The 17,522-nt window shown below is 37.3% G+C and overlaps 1 protein-coding gene and 1 long non-coding RNA gene across 2 annotated transcripts; one reads left to right on the forward strand and one right to left on the reverse strand.

Annotated features, from left to right (window-relative positions):
- Positions 1 to 1,526: 1,526 nt before the first annotated feature.
- On the reverse strand, positions 1,527 to 9,265 carry LOC129760040 (uncharacterized). Its single transcript, XM_055757621.1, has 3 exons — positions 8,956 to 9,265; positions 1,946 to 2,065; positions 1,527 to 1,891 (listed from the first exon to the last, which is right to left on the reverse strand). The coding sequence occupies exons 1-3, from the start codon at positions 9,263 to 9,265 to the stop codon at positions 1,545 to 1,547; spliced, it is 777 nt and encodes a 258-aa protein (XP_055613596.1). The 3' UTR covers positions 1,527 to 1,544.
- Positions 9,266 to 15,799: 6,534 nt separating this feature from the next.
- Positions 15,800 to 16,389, forward strand: LOC129760041 (uncharacterized). The gene is made up of 2 exons (XR_008740286.1): positions 15,800 to 16,175; positions 16,233 to 16,389. It is a non-coding gene; the product is annotated as an uncharacterized LOC129760041 (long non-coding RNA).
- The last annotated feature ends 1,133 nt before the right edge of the window (positions 16,390 to 17,522 follow it).

Genomic DNA, 17,522 nt, shown 5'->3' on the forward strand with positions numbered 1-17,522 from the left:
CAGTGGAAGAAGTCCCAATCGGCTTGAAGTTGGAAGAAAGTTGTAATAATTTAAAACATAATTCAGATCTCCCAAATTTATATGATTTTTTTATAATTCAAAGATTAAAAAAAAGCATCTAAGTTAAGATGCGCGCCTATTGCCTATTTTTTTATATATCGGATTATCCCGATCCGAAAACGTGTGGGAGAGCTTATGATAAATGTTAAAAAGCTAGGCCATTTTTTGTTTGACAATATTCAATTTTCTTTAAACATCAACATACAAGCATGTATTGACTTAATTTTTTCCGATCGTTCTTACACCCATCACCCGCACCGTCGATTTCATGGCTATTTTAGCCGTACTTTTCAATTTTTTGATCGTCTTCTTTTATTTTACTTTAGAAAATTTCAGATTCTGCTGGTTGGATAGCTCTTTTTTTCGAAGCAAAAGCTATGTTCTAAGACTTTAGTACACATCTGCTAAGCAAACGTTTATTCATACCAAACTAAGCAAATGCTTTGGGCTTTTGCTTTGCTTGATTTCGAGCAAAGTTAAAGCTACCGAAGCAATTGCTAAACCTTATTCATACCACTAAATATCTCGGTTATTAAATTTTATGCATTGGACCTTTTTTTTACGGGATTAGCTGTATCTTTGTTTCCAGTCATTGAAAAGACTTCAAATTTCGTAGAGCGTTAATTAGATTGTTGAACTATTGCGGAAATTGCACCTATTTAGACTCCTGTGCAAATAATTTCCACGCAGAAATATTTTCGCACTGACGCACACATAGACAACCCGTGTCAGTTTTACAAATCAGCCGTTGCTCGCTTCTGATTTTCGAATCACATTTCCAAACGGCATAATCGTTATTGTTTTGGCGAAAATTTTCATGAAATGCGAACCAAGGAGTTAGATAACGAAAATTGACCGATCAACAAATGAAAAGAAATCAACAGAAAACCGAATGCATTCTGTACATTCGGGTACAAGAATGTAAGTGGAACAAATAAATCATGACTTATTCGGGCGTTTTTCGAATTACTGAAAAATTAGCCAAAAAATTATGGATTCACTGACAATTTTTACTGACACACCAGTCGCAATTGTTTTTAATTCAATTTTATCTTACACGCAGAAAAATTTATTGTAATATTAGCTCTATTTGGAATGAAAATAATAAAAATTTTGGTTGGGAAAAAGCAGAAATATATTTTTGTTCATATCGATAAAAAAGACTACTTGGAATTGAACTTATCGTTTGTTTTAGAGTAATATAGGCCCTTTTTGAAAATGAACCATGCCAATGCCATGAAAATAATAAAATTTTGGGTAAAATAGAAAAAAATAAGCTTCGAAAGAAAATTAGTTTTCGTGGATCAAAATCACACTTTTTTTCGTGGTTTTGAAAATGAAAGATTGATTTGTAATGATTCAATGTATTTCATATAAATTTGATAGAAAATGTTAGTTGATGATATTTTCAGATTCAGATTGATATTTGATTTTTTCGAATGTTTCTTTATTTATTACTATTTAAACCGAGATTTCACTACCAATCATTGACTCCGCCTGGCTTGGGAGCAACACAATCGAATACCGGCGACCATGACCCGGGCTTCGTCGGCAATTTGCAGGAACCCAGAATCCGGTAAATGATGAGGCGCCACCCGTCCTCCACTTCCAGCCACAGGGAGGGATCGATTGTTGGGAATATAATTCAGCAGCGCAAACATCAACCCGGACAGCAATGATCCGCTCAGGAAAACTACAAAACATTGACATCCTCCCAATCGTTTTTCCCATTTGCGACTGGATCTGCTGCTGTTGAGCTGTGCTGTTTCCCGAACATCCGGATCGATTCCGTTTCCGTATTCCATCGTTTGAATCTCGATTCCGGGGTTCTCTGCAAGTAAAATAAACTTATAAGATTTAAAAAACTCAAGTTTCAGAATCTTACCGGTGACTGGCCCTGCGAAAACAGTCCGGCTTTGTGCCACAAAGCTCGTCGGCCATCCATGTTTAGTCGGGTCGGGTGCTCCAATTTTTTGATATTTTTTTTTCTTTTTGCATTTGTCGACTTATCGTTTACACGTATAATGAATAAAACTAAGTTTTGAATTTAAATTAAATCAAATTTTATTTTTCACTAGCAAAAAATGAGTGTGTACAGATAATAAAATTTTGTTATTAATTACAATCGATATTTCTGTGAAAGTTATCAAAAAATCTGCATCGAAATTGTAAAATTGAATAACAAAACGTTTTGTTGAAACCATCCCCCATTCTTTTTCTGCGTGTAAGATGTAGAGAATATCGATATGTGTCATTGTCTATGTATAGGTCTGTGAGCAGATTTTACTGCGCGCAAACTATTTGCACGGGGGTTTAAATAGGTGCAATCTGCGCAGTTTGTTGAAGAATTGCGCGTATGAAAGTTGATTTTTTGGTAGAAATAATTTGAAGTAACTGAACTCTGATGTTGCTCCTTTTTTCATATAGTCCCTTTTCAACTTTTAGCACATGATAGTTTATATAAAGAATGGGATGGTGTTAGTGAGTGCGGAATTGTTACCTGTCAAATCAGATTCTCTCAATAGTCTAAAAATTCATGCAATTGACAATACACGCCAAGAAATTATTCGGGTGCATAAATTTAAATAATTGAAATAGTTATTTTTTAATATTTCTGGATATTAATGTAAGTCAAATGTCAGAGTAATTAAAACAAAATATTTTTTAAATTTCTGAGTGTACATCGCATTTCTTCATCACTTCCTATCAACATTGAAACGGCGCGCGGCAAGAATCACGCACGCAGCGAAAACATTTTTTAATTCAAAGGAAAGTGCTGCGAAAACAAAGGAAAATTTCCTTTGATTTTGGGATAAATAAAAAAATTTTAGTTTCAAATGCATTTTCGTTTGTTTCAAAGAATTTTTCGTTTGAAAAATCTTTGATTCAAAATATTGATACTTTGAAACAAAAAACAGTTTCTTTTGATTCAAAGTTGCTTTCTTTTGCCCCAAGGTAATTTAATTTAGATTTAAAAGCATTTATTCTTTGAATCATTTTCTATTTATTCCAATTGGAAGCATTATTTTCATCCCGGAATCGCATCGTCCACTTTTGATTCCAAGAATTTTTGATGCTAAATATAGACACGTCGATGCTGATAAAATGTACTTTACCGATGGGTCTCTAATAGAGGAATCAACGGGATTTGGAGTTTTCAACGAAATAGCTAGCGCCTCATATAATCTCCAGTCACCATGTTCTGTATACATTGCAGAGTTAGCAGCCATTTTTTGGGCGTTGGAAAGCGTCGCATCACGGCCAACAGAACACTCCCAAGTAACAAATTTAGTTTTATAAGAAACTCTAAGAACGCTTGAAAACTTCGTTATAAAACGACGTTTTGTTATATAAACCCCATTAAAACCTCTATATAACACATATAAGAGTAAAAAGGCCCACCTACAGGAGGTTCTGAAGAAAACATTACGAGTCCCTTATACAACCATAAGGACTTAAAAGGGCTTTTCCAAGGGCTGCTTCAAGGTAATCCACCCTCCTTACAGAAGAATAATCTGTCACGAAGAAATTGTTTACGAAAATGGGTTTTGAAATTGCTTTCATTAAATAAAAATGTTTTTTTTTTTTTTTTTATTCACAAGTTGTTTTATTAAGGCATTTTACTTATAAAGTTTTTATGTGCCGGGAGTATTTTTCCTAACTTTGGGTTAGTAAGAGGGGGGCCGTAATCGTCGCGGCTACTCAACTGTTAATTAAAATTTTATTATAGGAAAGGAAAGGGGATTAACTGGGGTCACTTCCAAGAACAGTTTCCGTTAGGGTCCGGTGGTGGCTTCCTGTAGCTGTGGTTTCGATAGCTACCTCAGGGTTTTCGATTTCCTGGCCAGCCTTCTTTGTGGTGTTGTAGGACCCGTCGGATGAAAGTTTGTTCTAATAAATAGACGAAACGAGCATTAGATAAAGTATAGACAGAGGGGAAGAGGACTAAACGACCAAGTCAGACATTTTAAGATATTTGTATATAGGGTACAAATATTCAAGATCTAAGTTTGCCAAGATGTCTCGAATTGGAACACCAGGTAGTTTACATCGGGCCCTAAGGGTATCCAGTAGCCAAGCCCTCGATCGATCAAACCGTTCACACGTCCACACAACATGATCAATGTCATGGTAGCCATCCCCACAAACACAAACATTGCTTGTAACTAGTTGTATACGAAACAAATGTGCGTCAAGCCGGCAGTGATTTGACATGAGCCGAGAAACCACGCGAATGAAATCGCGACTCATGTTAAAATGCTTAAACCATGCCTTCGTCGGAACCTTAGGGATAATCGTATGGAGCCAACGTCCCTTTGTGCCATTATCCCAGCTAGACTGCCAAGCGTTAATCGCTAAAGTGCGAGGTATTGAAAAATATTCATTGTAAGTTATTATCCTCTCAAAAATTTCACCTTGTAACGCGCCCACCTTAGCCAATGAGTCCGCATTCTCATTGCCTTGAATAAGACAATGAGACGGGATCCAAGCTAAGGTAATCCTGTACGAATTTTCGATCAAAGCGCCCAATATCCCTGAAATTTCCAGCAAAAAATGGGAAGAGCGCTTCATCAGTTTCATCGATCGAATCGCCTCAACGGAGCTGAGACTATCCGAATAGATGAAATAGTGGTCTACGGGCAGTGTGCGAATGTGTTCCAAGCTACAATAAATTGCGGCTAATTCAGCAACGTAAACGGAGCATGGCTCTCGAAGCTTGAACGAAGCTTCAAAGCGCTCATTGTACACTGCGAAACCAGTCGCGCCGTCAATTCTAGAACCATCAGTAAAGAACATTTTTGTAGGGTCAATTTCACGTACTTTTGATGCAAAGATTGAAGGAATGACGTTGGGTCGGACGTGATCTGGTATTCCACGGATGTCAGCGGTCATGGACAGATCGAATTTTATTAAGGAACTACTGATCGGGTAAAAGTGACTCGTGTCCGAATTTAACAAAGAAGGGTTTATTTCTAACTGTCTAAAAGTTTTATAATTGTTTACATATTTTACTTGCGAATTAATATTCATAAGCCTTTCCAAATTTTCTATCACCAAAGGATTCATAGTTACACTTCGAATTAGGAAACGTAGCGATAGATCGAAGAACCGATTTTTTAACGGCATTATTCCCGCCAGTACTTCGAGACACATCGTATGTGTTGATTGCATACAACCCATGGCAATACGCAAACAACGATACTGTATTCGTTCTAGTTTAATCAAGTGGGTATCCGCGGCTGACCCAAAGCAAAAGCTTCCGTATTCTATGACCGACAGTATCGTTGTTTGGTATAACCTGATGAGGTCCTGTGGATGAGCACCCCACCAGGTTCCAGTAATCGTTCGAAGAAAATTGATTCTCTTTTGGCATTTTTGTGTCAAGTACCTAATATGTTTTCCCCAGAGGCATTTAGAGTCGAACCAGACACCTAAATATTTAAAACTAAGAGATTGAGTTAGAGTTCTACCCATCATAAGGAGCTCTATTTGAGGAGGGGAATGCTTCCTTGAAAAAACTACTAACTCGGTTTTACTAGGCGAAAACTCGATGCCTAGATTCCTGGCCCAATGTGATAAATTATTTAGAGTTTCTTGTAACGGAGGTTTAATTTGAGTGCCTTTTTTACCTGTGATATGAACAACACAGTCATCCGCAAGCTGTCTTAGCGTGCAATTTTGTGCCATACAAGCATCGATTTCTCGGACATAAAAGTTGTATAGCAGGGGGCTTAAACATGAGCCTTGGGGTAGACCCATGTAACTAATTCGTTCAACTTTGGTTTCTCCATGACTAAAATGCATGATTTTTTCAGACAACAGGTTATATAGAAAATTGTTCAATATTGGTGGAAGTCCGCAAGAGTTAAGATTACTAGATAGCACTTCTATGGACACCGAATCGAATGCCCCTTTGATGTCCAGAAATACTGCCCCCATCTGCTCTTTTTGGGCAAACGCCAATTGAATGTCTGATGAAAGTAATGCTAGACAGTCGTTCGTACCCTTGCCTCTACGGAATCCAAATTGTGTACTTGATAACAGATTGTTTGATTCAACCCATTTATCCAGCCGAAAGAGAATCATTTTTTCGAGCAATTTCCGGAGACACGAGAGCATTGCAATCGGCCTATACGAATTGTAATCAGAAACTGGTTTTCCCGGTTTTTGGATGGCGATGACTTTCACTTGTCTCCAGTCATGCGGAACAATGTTCATCTCTAAACATTTATTGAATAAATTCAACAAGCGTTTCTTAGCGGTATCTGGCAGATTCTTCAACAAGTTGAATTTGATTCTGTCCAGTCCGGGAGCTGAATTGTTGCAAGACCAGAGCGCAAGTGAAAGTTCGACCATCGAGAATTGATCCTCCGTTTCGGGACTATTCTCTGTATTCCGATATATTTTCTGTGTTGGTACTGCGTCCGGACAGACCTTTTTCGCGAACTGTGTCAGCCATCGACTCGAGCTTTCCTCACTTTCGTTCGAAGGAGTGTAATTTCGCATGTTTCGTGCCGTTTTCCAAAGCGTGTGCAGAGACGTTTCTCGAGATAACCCATCCACGAATCGCCGCCAGTACCCACGTTTCTTGCCCCTGATCAAGTTCTTGAACTTGCGTTCCAAGGCCAAATAACGTTGGAATTTTTCTGGCAATCCGGTTCTGCGAAACTCAACAAACGCCTTGCACTTTTCTCCTCGCGCACGTGAGCAGTCTCCATCCCACCACGGAGTGGGAGGCCGTTTCTGTATCGTCGAATTGTCATTCCGTCTGACCTGTGCCCCGATTGCACAGTCCACAATTGTCCCGGAAATAAAACTGTACTCTGCCTCCGGAGGCAGTTCGTCCGTTGACTCGATGGCATCAATGACACCCGATGCGTACTTTTTCCAATCTATATTCTTTGTGAGGTCATAAGGAATATTGATCTCTTCGGGTGGACTACGACCACTGGTGATAGAAATATTGATAGGCAAATGATCGCTTCCCTGAGGGTCTTGGATTACCTTCCACGTACAATCCAAGCTCAGAGAGGAAGAAGCTAAAGAAAGGTCTAAAATACTATGCTGTGATTGGGATCCATTAATTCGAGTCACTTCCCCATTGTTTAAGACAGTCATGTTGAAGTCGTCGCACAGCTCATATATCATGTTAGCACGATCATCATCACGTGAGCTACCCCAGCCCACGCCATGGGAGTTGAAGTCTCCCAGAACTAGTCGGGGTTCTGGAAGAAGTGAAATAATATTCGCCAATTGGTTCCCGCTCACGCTTGAATTTGGCGGAATATATACCGAGGCTAGGCAAAGGTCTTGGCCTTTAATTCTAGCTTGGCAACTGACGACTTCAATACCTGGAGATGGTTGTAGTGGAATACGATAGAAAGAGTGGCATTTCTTGATCCCCAAAAGAACGCCACCCCCTCTTTGTCCATCTCGATCCAGGCGAATAATATTGTGGCTATGGAAGTTAAAATCTGTGTTTGGAGAGAGCCAAGTTTCGCATAAAGCGAACACATCACAATTCAAATTGTGTACCAATACTTTAAAGGAGTCTAATTTTGGTAAAATACTTCTGCAGTTCCATTGCAATACAGAAACAATTTCTCTTACCTCAGTGGACGAGTTATTCATCAAAAGATATTGCTTCTGCGATGAGGGTCATAGTGCAAGCTTTCTTTTTCAAGACTTCTCTTAAAAGAGGTACAAACATATTAATCATAGTCCTCCATCCTGCTGGTACGCTGAAAAAGTCTAGGATGAACGCAACAATTTCCGAAAATTTCATCTTACCATCAGACGAAAAGCTGGGCAAACTGTTCGACGATGGATCAGATGCAGTTTCTCTGGGAATAGTTACATCCTTGTTAGTTACTGATGGTCCTGAATTCTGAAGGGAAGTCTGGGGTTTTGACTTACCGGAAAGTGGAGGGAATTCCTTCGGGGACGGATTAAAACCCGGAGGTCTCTGAATAGGAGGGGTAGAATAACTATTTCCACTTTGAGGATTTTTGGTTTTATTAACTTTGCTGGCAGCTAATCTGGATTGTGTGTTAGTTGTGCGTTTCCTTTTTGGAGCCTGTGAAACATTTTTTTTAACAAATGGCCCAGCTGAAGTTCCTTCGCATGGATCCTCCCCTTCGGATTCATAGTCACTTAGAAGGCCAAACTGGTTCTCTGAGACGATTGGCAAAGACTTCATCAGCATGTCTCTATATGATTTTTTAGAGCGAGTTTTCAAAGAAGTCTTGATTTTTTCCCGGCGCGATATGTACTTCGGACACGCCGAGAGAGCATGAGATTCCTCGCCTGTGCAATACAAACATCTGCTTGCTGCTTGTATTGTACACGAAGCTTCCGCATGCTTCTCCCCGCACTTAGAGCAGCGTGCCTGATTGCAACAGTAGGCGGCCGTATGATCCAACTGCTTGCAATTCTGGCAGAACATGACCGAAGGCACATAAAGTCTCACAGGTAGACGAACCTTCCCGATCGCAACGAAATCAGGAAGTGCAGTGCCGGAAAAGGTAACACGATAGGAGTTCGACAGGGAAAATGTTCTCTTTTCCCCCTCGCCAGATGCTGATTTCAGCTGACGCGCGTCCAGCACCTTGACCGTGGGAAGACCAGGGTCTTTGAATCGGCCAACCCCGGAATTCACAAGATCATCGACGGTCAAACCCTCTTCGGTTACCACTCCGTCGATTTCCACGTCACGAGCGGGAACGTATACGCGGTATTCGATCGTAAACTTCGGGTCACAAGCAATGGCATTTGCTTCCTTCAGGCTACCAACAACAATGCGCATCTTGTGCGGTCTCATCGGCTGGTAGCTGATTACGGAAGGGTAAGATCGATCAAGGTCCCGAGCGATTGAAATCACGTTGGGTGATTTACCATTCGTTTTGGACCGGATATAAACTACCCAGGGTCCCGTCGATTCAGGTTGGTAAACCCGACGGCGAGGGGCGGCTTGAGGCAGCTCATTAGCTTTTTCAAAGGGGGAGTTTACTTGAGGGGTTGATGCTGGTGAGGAGTTGCCAAACACAAAGGGAATTTGTGATAAAAGGGTCTGCGGGAGAGGAGAAGGATCCTCTTCCGTGTCCGAAAGGTACATCGGGGGAGCAATTATTTCCTCGGAAATTATTTCCTCGGAATCATCCTCCTGAAAAGGAGGATCTTCACCAGCCTCGCCGTCGTCATCCATTAGTCGGTGATTTCCGAACTAATGGGATTGAGCGGAGAACCAAACCTTAATAATGAAATTCAATTTAAATTAAAAAAAAAAAATTATATATATATATATATATAATTATATAGTAAAAAAAAACAAAAGGAATTGAAAAAGCGAGAAAACAATAAGAAGAAAACCAAAATATAATAAAAAAACCAAAACGAAAGTTTTGGAAAAAAAAAACAAAATATTTATTATTAGGTGCACCCTAATATGCGATCCACCCTATACCACCGATGTTGAAAAAACGTGGCCTTTTGTTTCGACCTTGAGCACTTTGTTTGATACCGGGGAATATTGTTTGCAGCGCACACGGTGATAATATCACTTTGTTCTACCCGATAGAAGCACTTCAACCCGAATTCACCGGGAAACAACTGCCCGGGCGGTATTCACACCCGAATGTGCGGGCAACTAAGTTGAAAACTTTTCACACACGACTGAATTACTGTGCAAATATTCGGAGCAAAATAAACACGACTGCATGCGGTGAATGATGCGAGACGAATCAAATAAAAATGTTCTGAATAAAAAAAAAACAGACACTCTTTAATTATCTGAATAATACTCGAAAAGTAAATAGTTTCATGGATCATTTTCGCTATTTTAATTGAATACGAAAATATTGTAACATTGCAATTCCTGTAATAGTTATAAAACGATTAGAAACAGTGTAAAAAAACGTTTAGAAAATGATATCTGAAACCATAAAAAACATTCCACTTATCTTGAATTCCAAAACGACGGTCTGTTGAATATGGCGTTAAGTTATGTTACTGTTTAAAACTATTAAAACTTCTATATGGAGACACTGTCCTAGGAACAGTTTGGGTACGGTTAACAAAACGCTAATGAATAACGTTTTCAAGGCATTGAACTGTTCATAGAATGAACATGTGTGGGCTTATTTTAAACGATTTATCAAACCGTTGATCAAACTGTTACGGAAATCGGATTGATTGTTGTACGAACCGTTTGTACTAAGATTACTGTTTTGTTTATGGTGCCTTATACAACGCAACCGTTTAAAAAACTATTAGATTATATCGTTAAACTGCTAAGAGATGATAATCTCAAAGCTTTTTTAATGTTAAAGAATGATGTTTACCAATCATCAAACTATTTACAATGCGTTCATTCAACGTTACCCAGAACTGTACATGAATGACAGTCCTCACCCACACATAGAAATAGACGTAAATATTTGTGGGGATTTTCGGATGTTGTATATTTAATAGAATTAAATAGATTCAAATTTTTCACTTTATTTAGTTTTATTACTTACATTATGATGAAAAAAAAAGTGGACGATGTCCTGAAGTCTATTAATTCTGGTGGGCAATCATCCCCAGTCGGTAGAGCGGAAGGATGGTATCGCATGTTCGGCCCTACTGGATGCAGGGAAACCACCATTGCCCGAGTGCATGATGAATGTGCGGGGAAGCTGAAATTAATTTTATTGTTAATCGAAATTTTAAATATTAAAACTATTATTACTTACAGAATTTTCCAGTAGTTCGAGAAGAACGAGTTTTCCCAAAACAGTCCCGATTGCACTGTCTGCTGGAGGCTGACTTTTTTACGAAGAAATCCATTATGCCTCCGACGTTTCCCGCTATAACACTATTGTCCGGCCACACAGATTAAAATTGTTTCCCGCATCGGCTGGACTCGCAATCGCTGAACTTTTTGAACTTGTGGAGTTGTTGTTTTTTTTTGTGTTCTTCTTCCAGTGGTCGGCAGTGGTGCCGACTAGACCGATTTTTAAAATTGTACCAATATGAGATTAAAATATGAGAATATAAAAGTTTTAAAACTTTGATGTTTCAGTGTCGCCTGTTAGCATGTATGCAAGCCTACACACCAAATTTGTAATTGCTTGTTGTTTTTTTAACATGCAATGAATTAAAATCTAAATTAAGTTCATGGCTTCGTAAAGAAACATTCATAACTATCTTTCATAACCTTACTTGAAGAGTTAACAATTGTTAAAAGCATCTTGTAAATCAAAGAGATAACCTCGTTTAGTATGATGATAGTAAAAAAAAATTAAAACTTTTGTAAATGTGTACTGATTTTGTACAAAACCATCTGGCATCTCTGACCGGGCGTTTCGTTAATTTTGACGTGAATGACAGAAGGGATGAACGGTATGTGTAACGGTTCAAGTTCGGTTTTTATGATTGAAGAAAAGTTGAAGGAAATCGTTATATCATTCTATCACCTTTCCAGATATCATTACGTTTTCACATAATCGTACATATTTTATTCTTATCGTTGGTGAAGTAAAGTTTAAAAGAACAGCTACATTTACAGATACAATCACTTTTACTGAAGCCGTTGATGTATTGTATAAACTGTTTGAGATATGGTTTTTTAGCATGCGGGAAGCGATTAAGTTATTGCGCTTCGAAATTTATCGGTCGATTTCACGAAATACATGCAAATAAAAGGCGCCCCATCGTTTTTTGGGAAATAAAGAGTGATTATAAAATATTCGTTGAAGTATTAATAATTCCATTTTGAATAAATGTCTCCTTTATAGTCCCATATGTCAGTATATTGTGAAGTATTATATATATGAATTTCTTTACTGCAAGTAAAGTTCAGTAAAATCTATGTATATCGTAATATTAGATAAAAATAATATTCGAAAATTTAAATAATTCCTTCATAAAATGGCGCTTCATTCGGAAAACCTATTTGATTTGGAGAAACCAATTATAAGTCTAGCTATTCTTGTAGAATGTCATTTTAAGAGCAATTTTTCTTCTGGAACTCAATTTTGCTTCGTATAAAACCAAAAGATCTGGTCACGGATCTTTTCTAGTGTTTTCGTCTTCTAAACTTGAAACTGACTTGACTCAGTGCATCTGGCAGCCTCGCAGACGTCACTATAAGGGTACGAACACAGTGAGCGCGAAGCGAACTGCGAAGCGAAATATTCATTCACCGGATGAATTTCGCAAGTTCATTTTTGAAGGCCGGCCACAGTGTACGCGAATTGCGAAGCGGTTCAACACTGAAAAAAAAACCTTCTGTTTTGCAAAAATTAATCACTTGTGAAAAAATCTTTGCAAATTAATTTTCAGAATCAAAACTGTGAGCGAGCGATACGTACCGCGCCAAAAAAAAATAATCCGCGTTAATTCCGAAAAACCACGTCAACTTCGGAAAACCGCGAAAAAACCTTGCGCGTTCTAGGACCGCGGGGATTATGAAAAGGAATCTTAAGGTCATGAATTGCCTGGACTTTATGAGTACGTCGGAGAATAGATTTTTGACACCCAAATCCTGTATGACGGCTTCAGCCTAACACCAACATGCTTTAAATGACTGAAAATCGCATAAAACAAGCATAATATGGATATTAGGTGAGAAGAATCAATTAGAAAAAGTCGAAATTTGCAGTCTGACGCTATGAAACGCCATTTCAAAATCCAATACGGCAGCTTTCGCTCAACTTTTGAATATTTTAAATGACTTAAAATCGCAAGAAAAAAAATCTACCAAAACTATGACAAAATAATAAAAAAAAAATTACAATATAATAACAACAAATATTACGAAACGCTGACAAAACTTTGATAGAAATATGACAAAGGTGACACAAATATTACAATTTGATAAAAATATACCAAATCTATGATAAATTTGACAATAAAATGGCAAAGCCTTGACCAAATTTTAAAAAAATCTGTCAAAAATTAATAAAGTTGACTAAATAATAACAAAAAATTAACAATAATTCCAAAACTCGAAATAAAAACTTTAACAAATACTTGACAACATTATGGAAAATATGAAAATTGAAATAATAATATGAAAAATATAATAACTTATCAAAATTTACAAATATGACAAAATTTTGCAATAAAATTACATAAATCTGGCGATACTATGAAAAAAATCTTACAAATGTAATAAATATATATGTAACAAAGCTATGAAAAAATATGATAAAAATTAAACAAAACAACGATAAGAAAACAAAATTATGACAAACAGTTGACAAAGGTTGTTATAGTACTGTAAGATTTTTGTCATTTTATTTTAATTTTTGTAATAATTTTGTCATGTTTTCATTTTTCGTATTTTTGTCATAGTTCTGTCAGATTTTTTGTTCATTTGATTGTGAGTTTTGTCTTTTTTCGTTCGATTTTAGTCGTTTTAACATCTTCTCTTCATACTGAAAGCACTGACCATACTGACTGGACACTCGATTTCGTTTTCTGGATAAGTTTTCCAGAAAAAAAACAAAAAAAAATCATTTTTCCAACAGTACGCAATGTCGATTCCAGAGTGCGCATGGATCGATTTGAAGAAATGCTTCGCCAGTTAGGAAATGCCACCCAACTTTAAAAATAAAACACGCAATTTCTACGATAAAATCGGGCTAAACAGGACCATTTTTCCTACAGGGCATTTTTTGTCAAATTTTTCAGGTTCGCCACCTGCCGTCGGTATTGCGAACCTGCAAAATCTGACAACAAAAAATTAGACAGAAAATGGTTGAATTTTTGTTCTAAGAGTCTGTAGTATCCTACTTTTTATATAAAACGAATTATGCGAACTGAATTGTATCCGAAGATTATATGCAAAATTAGAGAGAGCGTTGATCGCTCTATCTATTCGAAAGAATAAATGGGTCATTCGATTCTTAGCCACTAGTGGAAGTGGAGGCATATTTTAGGTGTTTTATTTCTTATCAACTTTAAGTTACTGGTGACTTCATTTAGTTGTTATTATAAAATATTAATTGAATAGCAATCAATTTATTAAATATTTTAGAGTCAAGTCAGTGTGGTCAGTGCTGAAAGTCTTACCCAGTACAACTGCATTCGATGATTACTCTTGTATTTGAACTCACGGACATTGGCTTAGGAGGGAACTAACTTGCCAACTGATTTTATTGTAAATTTGTTGTTATTATTTTGTCATTTTTGTAAATTTGTTGACAAATATTGGTCCTTATATTAGTTCTGTCAGGTCATATTGTCAAATTTTGATTATAATTTTGCCATACATTATTTTTCTCATTTGTCATAGTTTTGCTGCTATTTCTGTGAATTTTTCCTCATATTTTTGTCTATTTTTTTTAAATTTGTCATATTTTTGGCATAATTATTTTACCACATTTGTCGTGTTTTATTCAAAGTTTTGTCATTTGTCTCTATTTTTTTTGTCATATTTTTTAATTTTAGTAATAGTTATTCATATTTTCCCACAGTTTTGTTATATTTTTGTCAATATTACTTTAGTTTTATAACACTTGTCATATTTTTGTTTATTCATTTCATGCTTTTTTAAATTTTGTTAAATTTTTGTCAGTAATTTTTCATCAAATTTTTTATCCCTTTCACTCATTTCTTATATTGTGGATGGCCATACGATTTTCAGTTCTTTATTGCATTTTGAATTAAGCGGGAACCGCCATCTTTTATTTCAAAATGGCGTCGGACAGCCAAATTCGACTTCTACTTATTGAGTACTTTCATCCAATACCCATATTGTAAGAGTTTCATCTGCTTTTAGTCACTTCCAGCATTTGAAAGTTGAGTGGAAGGGGCCATATTGGATTTCAAGATGGCGTCGGATAACAAATTCCAACTTCTATCCGTTCAGCCCCTTCGCCCTATACACATATTGTGGGGCTTCCATGCCACCGGTCGTTTATTGCCAGTTAGAATTTGTTTCAATTGATAAAGACTGAAACCGCGTTTTTTTTTTTCGAAAATCCGCGCTAAAAAACCGTACATTTTTTATTACTAACACAGAAACGGCAATGATAATTAAATAAATAAACTTTTGAAAAATATTTTTTTGATAAATCATTTTACGATAAAACATTTCCGAGAGAATATTTTCAGTGTATGTCCAGATGAACAGAATGAATTCGCGCGATCCAGCCGGGTCTTCGCACGAAAATTCGCTTGCACTGTGGCCGGTCGATGTTTTTTTCAACGTGTTTCAATGAGAAGCGGTTTTTCGCGCGAATTGGAAATTCGCTTCGCACTTCGCACCGCGCTCACTGTGAATTCGACCTAAGCCATTTCCCCACTTGTCAAGCGAACAGCTGATTTCACATGTTTACATTTTCTCGGCATATCGTGGTAGGGTAAAAATAACAACAATATTACGCATGTTCAATGAATAGATAGTAACGAAATAAAATAAGCAATGCAATTGAAGTGATTTTGCAAGCGCACCTTGGTGAGGAGAATATAAATTCATTATTTAATTAATTGTAAATTCATAACATGTTGAGAAATGAAGGTATGTTGATGATTTTAATTGAAAAAGTTTTTGAAAGAACGCATTGAACAGTGCTTATCTTCAAAGATCAAAATGGCGACCAGTTGATGTTTACATTTTTCAAAACAAAAACAAGACGTTAAGCCTAGTCCACACTAGGCAACTTGGACTGCGATTTCGGTTGCTGAGACTTGACTTTGTTTACATTTGCATCTCGTCTCGTCTCAAGTCTCCCCACAAGTATGGGAGACTTTCAGCAACCAAGATGTAAACATAAACAAGTCTCAGCAACCGAATTCGCAGTCCAAGTTGCCTAGTGTGGACTAGGCTTTACCCTACCACAATCTGTCTCAGGAAATACTCTATCACAGCACGAATCAAAACAAAAAAAAATCCGCTCGCGGCTCGCGATTTCAAATTCATTTAAATAAAAATACGAAATTTAAGACGCGTTTCCGTTTTCCATGGTCCGAGAAATACTGACATGCCTCTTCCTCGGTGTCTCGAAACATCGTCGTATAGACGGATTCAGCAGCATGACTTCAGATTCCAGATCCATCCCCGGTTCACGGAAGGCGGTCCATCGTAACCGGTGTATAAACAACTAGTATAGCTTCTAAACTCAATGGTAAATATTTAAAATGATATGCAATGGACACAACAATTTATTATTTCTAATTTATAGGGACTTCCGAAAAATTTTTCATGGAAAACAACACGCAAACTTGGTGGATGGAGACTTCTTGAGCGGATGTAACCCGGATAGGACTTATGAAAAAATAGCTCAGCGAAACTCCTGATCCGGAATTTGTTTTAATAAATAATTTCCAACTCTTATCGTCGATCATTTATTTTTATTTTGTTTTGATTTGATTCTGCTGGGTCAGCTAAGGAATATGTTTGAAGTTGCGTCAAAATGTACACGCTCATTTTTGTATAACCATTTATGTTTCTTAAATAACCATTTTATGATATTTACTTCAAAACCGCCAATATGGTTATTTTTCAACAATTTTTCCAGAAAGAATTTTAACCATTTTGGTAGTTTTCGAGTATAAACCAGAAAATGGTTGAATAATTTGATATCGCCATTTTGAAAGCGGTAATTGCAGCCGGACGCCCATTAAGCAAATTTTTTTCTACCGCGGAACAGCATCCAGTTTCCAGAAAAATTGGTTCTGGAAATCGTGGAAACTTTGGATTTGTAGGAGATGGAGAAAGGTAAGTGATTTCTTCTAATTATTTGCCGATCACAACAACATAAACAAAAAAAAATTTCAGGGTATCGATTGGATGACGCCGGTTTAGGCACGGCAGATACACCAACAACGTTCAATAGGACGCGAGGACTCACCCACCGTACCATCATTACCATTACCATTATCATGCAGCCACTGCTAATGGAAGTTCAAAAGGAATTGTGTTTCACACCATCCGGAAGGAGCTGGAACGGGCCGGAATGTATGACAAACATCACCAGCGAGTCAAGGATTATTCGTCAGAACCGCCTCCTCCACCCTCACCACGATAGCAGACTAGACTATTCCGCAAAACTCGTTTCCATCCATCCATCCCGGTAGCGTTCGTGGGGGAATTTTACTTTTGCTACCAGGTGATTCGGCTGCTGTTTGCGTTTGCTTAAAGTTAGATGGCAGTCATAATATATTAAAAAAATCTATCAAACTATTATAATGGGTCATAGTTTTTAAGTATTATCATAATGTACAAGAAATAAAATTATTATCCTGAGGACTCTTGTTTTTCTAAATTCCTTCGACAATTGCAATCAATTTTACAAATCGCACAAAACAGTTCTTACGGTTGAAAAATAACCATTTTTCAATTTCTACGGTAATCTTTCTTACGGTTAAAAAATAACCATATTTCTACTTCTCCCCGAAAAGTCATTTTATGAGTTCTCATGGAGAACTCATAAAATGACATTTCCCGGGAAAAGGTCAAAAATGGTTATTTT

Source organism: Uranotaenia lowii, unplaced genomic scaffold (genome assembly GCF_029784155.1).
Source record: "Uranotaenia lowii strain MFRU-FL unplaced genomic scaffold, ASM2978415v1 HiC_scaffold_382, whole genome shotgun sequence".
Lineage (NCBI taxonomy): Eukaryota > Metazoa > Arthropoda > Insecta > Diptera > Culicidae > Uranotaenia > Uranotaenia lowii.